At 38.0% G+C, this 7,778-nt stretch overlaps 1 protein-coding gene across 17 annotated transcripts in view; it reads right to left on the bottom strand.

The window, feature by feature from the left end:
• Immt (inner membrane mitochondrial protein) overlaps positions 1–7,778 on the bottom strand; it is a 42,756-nt gene that overhangs the window by 8,798 nt on the left and 26,180 nt on the right. For 13 of the 17 annotated variants that reach the window (XM_031382141.1, XM_031382144.1, XM_031382143.1 and 10 more), the window contains 4 exons: positions 6,687–6,790; positions 5,222–5,357; positions 4,422–4,551; positions 1,282–1,296 (listed from right to left, as the gene is read on the bottom strand). In XM_031382141.1, the coding sequence (XP_031238001.1) occupies positions 1,282–1,296; positions 4,422–4,551; positions 5,222–5,357; positions 6,687–6,790 (385 nt within the window). The remainder of the gene's footprint in view (positions 1–1,281; positions 1,297–4,421; positions 4,552–5,221; positions 5,358–6,686; positions 6,791–7,778) is intronic. The other 4 variants (XM_031382142.1, XM_031382152.1, XM_031382154.1 and 1 more) reach the window with 1 other exon arrangement.

The raw sequence follows: 7,778 nt of genomic DNA, 5'->3' as shown, positions 1-7,778 counted from the left end.
AAAAAAAAGACACATAAAATGATCCTAGAAAACAATTTTTAAAAAAAATAAAAGGATTGCTTTCTCCTTAAACTAAAGAGTCTCTTGGTTATGTTCCTTTGGGAAAAAAAATTATTTTTATTTTCTGTATATGAGTTTTTGCCTGCATGTATATCTGTGTTATCACATGTGTGGGTAATGTTGTAAGAGGCCAGAAGAGGGCACCAGATCCCTTGAAACTGGAGTTACAGATGGTTGTAAGCCTCAGAGTGGGTGCTGAGAAATGAACCTAGGTCCTCTGGAAGAGCAACCAGTGCTCTTAACCACTGAGCTATCTCTCCATCTGTTTGTTCCTTTCCTTGAATGCACACTATCTTGAACAGTAGTCTGTGATCAGTGATACCAATAGGATCACTTGTATTGCTTCTCAGCCTTTTGGCTAAAATCAAGTACAATAGGATCACTCGTGCTCCTTTTTAATACTCGTGCCCAAACACCCACTTATGCACACACACACTCTCTCAGTGCAATTTGTTGATGTGTTTGGTTTAGAAGGGGAGTTAATTTCACACTTCACAGTATTCCAACATTTACTAGAGGTTAGGAATGAAGGTTCCTGCCATAAAATTCAAATATGGGCAATTCTGTAAGATAAATAATCAATTCATCAAAAAACAAGGGAAAAGCAAAAAAATATAAGCAACCGAGCACTGAGACTCACTGAGTAATTTCAATGTGTGGGACATCTCTGAATCCTGGTTTGAATTAAATACCGTAAGTAAAATTACTATAAGTGAAAAGTCTTAAACATTGCATATTTAACAGCACTAGAGAATTATGAAACTTTAAGCATAATAATAGTATTCTGATTATCTTTTTAAAAAAAAACACTCAAAATATTTAAAAAGAAAAAGATATTTGGAGTCTGCTTTGACATGAAGGCTATGAACAGATGAGACAAAACTGGGCATTGGTTTGATAACTGATAAAAGTTGGGTGAAACATCCATGGGAGTTATTTGTACTTTTTTTTCCTTTTTAATGTTTGAAGATCTTTAAAATAGCAAGTAAAACAAAGACCTTATTGTATACACACACATCTCACATTTAAAGCCTTACACTTAACACAATTGTTCTTGATTATTGATGGATGACAATTGAGAATTATCACACATTCAGTTCTACTTGCTATAATTTAGATGGCTGACACACACACACAGACACACACACACACCATAAAGAGTCCACTATTTCAACACCAGAAAAAAATGCCATTAATCATAAAATATACATAATTACTCACCTAAGTCAGAAATACCTACAAAGAAAGAGAAGAATAGTTTGAAAAAAAGAGGCACGCATTGTGGTTAGCCATCATTAAATAGCAATATCCAGAAGGACCAAGAAAAGAGGTTACTAGAAAGTAAAATGTTTATTTCCTATATTTACAGAGTCAGAAACAGCATTCCTAAGGTAGGTTATAATAATTCAAGAGAAGAAGAGAATCACCAACAATAAGGATTGTTCTAGTTAGAAGGGATTTCGTCACTGTTTCAGCAGCACATCAACTAAAGACTTTACTAGGAGACACAATTCTTTGATTACTGTCAAATGAACTCATGTATAGAATATTTCTTCATCCGAGTACTAGGTTCCAGTGGCAGGCTACCCACTTCCAACTGTCAAATACTTCTAGAATTAACATTTTTCTTTAGGGGCAGTTTTGAAAAAGAGTCATTTCAGGTTCTATTATCTTTCTGCTCTTTTTTCTCCTGAAAGCTGGTGTTAAGGGAGTATATCACAGTAATCTTCTTAAATAAATATTACAGTGAACCTTACATTAAATTTACATTTAACCTGTGCAAAATTAAACCAAAAACTCTGACTGCTGAAGTTTAAATGATGTTCCTTATCGTGATTACGAACCCTAATGAACGCGTGACGAGAGAGGAGAAAGCTGCCAGCCTCAGTGACTTGCCTCTCTTTTTCCCCCTGGCAATTCTGGAGCTAGAACATAAGCTATGTCTCCAACAAAAGTTACCCTCTAATTTTGAATCGTATCTACACTGTAGCTCAGGAATTTGTAATCCTCTTGCCTCAGCCTCCTCAAATACATGGGCGTATAGGGCCTGCACAGGCAGATGTCTTAAGAAGCTTGTTAAGAACCTCTTGGTTTAAATTCAAAGGATTTTTTTCATTAAAAGAATATGCTTCTATGTCAAAGGAAAAACAAAGTTGAGACAATATAAGAGATGTCTCTAACAGGGCACATGAATACACCAGTATGTGCTACAGCACATAAACAACAAAGGAGACATGCTTATGGACTCTTGATTTAGGTTATCAGGCTACAGCACTTCTCAAAAATACTGTTTCTTTTTATGTATAATGTATGTGTGTTTGCATGAGTTTATGAGCACTATGTTCATGCAAGTGCCTACAGAAGCCAGAAGAGGACATCAGATCCCCTGAAACTGGAGTTGCATACATTAGCTACTATGTGAGTGCTAGGAACCAAACCTTGGTCCTCAGAAAGAGCAGTAAATATTCTTATTTTATTTTATTTTATTTTGTTTTTGTTTTGGTTTTTGAGACAGGGTTTCTCTGAGTAGCCCTGGCTATCCTGGAACTCACTCTGTAGACCAGGCTGGCCTCGAACTCAGAAATCCACCTGCCTCTGCCTCCCAACTGCTGGGATTAAAAGTGTACCCCACCACTGCTCGGCTACAGTAAGTACTCTTAAGTACTGAACTATCCCTCTAGACCCCAAGCTTGCCTTTATACTTGACATAAAGATATATCCTTAAATAATAGTTTACTTTACAGGTTCTTAAACTTCACAATAGCACCAGCCTATTCTATATTTTTAAATATTTTTTAAAAACATACTGCATATATTTATTTACTTGGGTTAGGTGTGCCATGGCAACTGTGTGGGGTCAAAGAACAATTTTTGAGAATCCGTTCTCTCCTTTCCTCCACGTGGGGCCGGAGGATAGAACACAGGTCACCAGGTTTGGCAGCAGGTGTTCATACAACCAAGTCTTCTCTTTGGAGACAGACAATACCAGGTCACTTGCACTAATACACATAGGCACATTTGACTATTTCAAAGTTTTCTTTCTCTTTTGTTCTTTTTGGTGCTGGGGACTGAAATCAGGGCTTTTACATACTAGCCAAGTGTTCTACAGTAAGCAAGCCCCTCTAGCCTAATCCTCTTGCCACCTTTCTCCTTTTATTTTTTTTTTTAATTGAGCCAGGGTCTTACTACATAGCTCTGGCTGTCTTGGAACTTGAAATATAGGCCGAGCTGGCCTCAAGCTCACAGAGATCCACAGCCCCTCTGTCTCATAAATGGTAGGATTAAAGGCATGTGCTACCTACCACACCAGGTTCTTTTTACCTTTTTTTAAATGCTAAGGCTCCAACCCAGGGCCTCTTGCATGCTAGACAGCCTTCGACCAGTAAATTACATCTCTAGCTGTCAAATTCTCTTACTACAGCAATGTCTTAATGTAGATTGGGAGTTTCCTTAAGCAAATACACAGGAGTTGAAATGCTGGGTTAGGAGTATACACATCTTCAAACCAATTGCTAAAGAAGTGGTCCCTGGATCTTCCTATTCACATCAATGTTCTGGGTATATATACTAGATGACCTCTATCACTTCACTCTCAGATGATTGTAGCATTGTAACTTTATGCTTTTGAGACAAGGTATGTAGCCCTAGCTGTCTCGTGTGGACCAGACTAGCTCCAAACCACCTTGGATCCTCCTATCGCTGCAACCAAAGTACTCGGACTTGTATACACAAGTACTCGGACAAGTATACACAATCATGCCTGGCTCTGTAATCACCTTTAACCAACTTCTCTGCCCTTAGGCATCATACTACTTCTTGTACTCAATTTCATAATCTCACAAGAATGAGTTTTCAGCTTTGTGCATACAGCAGTGAATGCCTGTAATCCCCAGTACTTGGGAGTCTAAAACAGGACAGTAATGAACTTTAGAACCTGGAACAACTGGGCTCACTAATAGGTCACTAATAGAATTCTCAAGTGTGCCTTAACTAATCCATTCCAAAGATTTTTAAACACTAAATGATTTGAATAAGTATATAAACATACGTATCTTAACAGAGTTAATGCTAAGACATCACTTTAAATCCCTCTGATTATGCTTTTAATTTTTGAGGAGCAAATCAGAATCAAATCACGAATCACAGAATTAAGCACCAGTGGCACTTCTGCTCACCATGATTAGAACTACAGGAGCAATGCCAGTATTCTATCTGCTGTGTGTGACAGAGAGAAAACACCACCCTGTACACTGATTGAGACATGCTAGAAGCACTGGGATTGAAAGACTGAGTTGAAGCAGGTTTAGATTAGTTGATTAGATGCTAAAATCCAGAAAGAAAATGGCAATCATTGTACTTACTCATCCCTTTCCATCCAGGAGTGAGGTCTGGAGTGATACTGTCCAGCTCTTTTCTAAAGTCATCCCTTGCTTGGACCACAAGTTCATGATACTGAGACACCACCTTAGCCTCTGCCTGAGCAGCCTGGACCTAAGCAGACACAAGGGGTCTCTGGCTAAATGGAACAAAAACATCATCTACGCTCTAAGAAACCAGTCTAGCTGGGGGTTACAAACAACACACAGAAACCTGAAGATCAGAAAATGCAAACTAACTTGTCTTTTTAATACAATTTGTTTTGTCAAAGCACATGTGTGTTATACCTGTGTTTATGTGTGTGTGTGTGTATTCATGCAGCACAGTACGTTAGTAGACATCAGAGGACATCTTGAGAGAATCAGTTCGCCCCTTCCACTAACTAAGCCCCTCAAATTCAATTCAGATCATCATAACTAGAGGCAAGTGCCTTTATTCTACTACCAGCCATCTGATACAAATTTTAGAGTAGTTAAAAATGATACTTTTCTTTTAAGACTTAATTTTTTTGTATATGAGTGTTCTATTTGCATGCTTGCCTGCAAGACAGAAAGTGGCATCACAATCTATTATAGATGATTGTGAACCACCATGTATTGGCTGGGAACTGAACTCAGGACCTCTGTTAAGTGCTCTTAAGTGCAGATCCATCCCTCCAGCCCCATACTTTTATAATGAGTACTTTACAATAAAAAACTTAATAAGAATCATTTTCCTGAATTCTTAAAAATGCTTTAACAAATACTTTAAAATACTAAACATTACAAAGACTTCAGAAACATACCTTTTTGACAACATTATCCAGATCAACAATCATGCTGTGTAGCTTCCCCTCTGCAGCAGTTATATGAGGGGTGGCTCCAGGAACCTCTCTTTTCTTTGCATCTTCAATTACAGTTTTCATCTTCTCTAACTCTTCTCTGTGGAGGAAAAAAAGAAAAAATATAAAGGCTCCATATAACTGTAACTAAGACTTTTGAAATGAGTATAACAGATGAATGTCCTCAGGCCATGGAACATGAGCAATTTGGGTTTTGGAACAAGAGACCTCTGTCAGTTTCTGTGTCTGACTTAGCTGTGTTTTCTGTCAGCTTGACCCAAGGTAGAGTTATCTAGGAAGGAACTTCAAATGAGAACATTATCTCATCTGACTGGCCTGGAGTCAAGCCTGGGAAGCATTTTCTTGATTGAAAATTGATGTTGAAGAGCTCAGCGCACTGTGCGTGGGGTGCCATCTCTGCACAGGTGACCCTGGGTTATTAAGAAACCAGGCTGAGGGCTGGAGAGATGGCTCAGATGTTAAGAGCACTGACTGCTCTTCCAGAGGTACTGAGTTCAAATCCCAGAAACCACATGGTGACTTACAACCATCTGTAATGGGATCTGATGCCCTCTTCTGGTATGTATGAAGATGGTGGCAGGGTACTCACATATATAAAATAAGTAAGTCAAAAAGAAAGAAAGAAAGAAAGAAAGAAAGAAAGAAAGAAAGAAAGAAAGAAAGAAAGAAAGAAAGAAAGAAAGAAAGGGAGAAAGGGAGAAAGGAAAGAAGGAAAAAAGAAACATTTAAGAAACCAGGCTGAACAAGCCATGGGGAACAACGATAAGCAGATTTCCCCCAAGGCCTCTGCTTCAGTACTGCCTCCAAGTTCCTGCACTGACTTCCCTCAATGGTGGGCTGTGACTGAGCTGTGTGAGACAAATAAGGCCACTCCTCCCTAAGCTGCTTTTGGTCATAGCTTTTATGACCAAATTAAGATACTAGTTTGTATGTTGACACAGGAAGCAAGCTAAGATACTAGGTTTTGCCAATTTGTAGGAAAAAAGATCAAAGTAGCGGACAGTTCAATAAAAGCACTGCTTCTGTAGTGCTGGCAAATTGTTATGATATACATTCTGAATTTTGATATAATTACACTGAGAATCCTCACTAAAATCTGGAAATTATCTACACTGTGATAACTGTGTAGACACATATAATCTAAGCAATAGTTCAATGCACACCTGAATTTTATATGTACTCTTCTATATAAATTTCTACTCATTTTATTTCAGTTTGTGATTCATTCACTTCATTCACTTAAAATCTTCCTGGGACCAGCTCAGAACATATGCTGGTAGTGAAGTGAGGGAATGGTTTCTCTGCTTTTTTTTTTTCTCCATTTATAAAGACAGCACAGAGAAAGTCCAGCCCAAAGAATGACACCAGGAGAGGACCTAATTACTTGTTAAAGTCCATGAGTAATTACTTGGCTTTGAGCAGGGCATCGGCAGCTTCATCAACTGCCTTTCTTCGCTCCTTCAACGCACCCTCCACTGTTCGCCACTGAGCCGACTTCTTCTCACCTGCAATCTAAACAAAATTTTAAATTATGTAAACATAAATCGCTCTGTCTTACAACAACAGGTCAAGATTAATGCAAAATTCTGTGCCATTAAATTCAGGGGGAAAATTATATGTAAGTCTAGCCAGCCTGCTCGTTATAGGGCATTCTAAAATAAGACAACACAACTGACTTCAGGACTCTCTTTCAGCACCAATTTCCCAGGCAACATTCCCACTGACATCTAATATAGTATCCATTTTAAGGACATATCAATTACCAATGGAGAACTTAAAAGCCAATGCGCTCTTAAGATAGAAATAACTTTTACTGAGCTTCATAGAATCAATTTTTAAATCCTTAACTCCAAAACATTACAAAGAAATTCCTTTACAATACAACACATTGAAAAAATATTTAATATTGTATAAAATAGTAACTAAGGTATCATGATAAGGTTAATAAACACCCCCAATTTAATATTGATGAGCATAAGCATTTCAAATGATATCCAAGTACTACAATGCAATATGGAAAAATGACCCTGCTTTATATTATAGAATTCTTCATAACTAATAGACTCAAAAAGACATAAACATAAATGACAAATATGTATCTTCCTGGTGGAAGGCAATTCAGGCTTACAGAGGTCCAGAGAGAAAGAGCCCCATAACAGGTACAGTCATGTCAAGTGCAGCTACTTGCCAGCACTACTCTCATAAAAATAACTTGGGGACCAGAAGGATGGTTTAACAGATAAAAGAGGTTGTCACACAACCTGACAACTTGAATTTTATCCCTGAAATCTATATAAATAAGCTAGATGCAGTGGTATGCATCTGTAATACCAACATTCCTACACAGAGACAGGAGACAGAAACAGAAGAATCATCTGAAAGCTAAAGGGGCACCTAGCCTAGAGAAAATACTGACAAGAACCAGAGATACTGGCTCAATAAAGTAGAAGGAAGGAACCAATTCCTTAAAGTTGTTCTGACCTCTATACATGTACCATGA

The sequence above is a fragment of the Mastomys coucha genome, unplaced genomic scaffold, assembly GCF_008632895.1.
Source record: "Mastomys coucha isolate ucsf_1 unplaced genomic scaffold, UCSF_Mcou_1 pScaffold20, whole genome shotgun sequence".
NCBI classification, from domain to species: Eukaryota; Metazoa; Chordata; class Mammalia; order Rodentia; family Muridae; genus Mastomys; species Mastomys coucha.
Note: the sequence above shows the minus strand (reverse complement) of the source record. Positions and strands in the feature narration are given on the sequence as shown.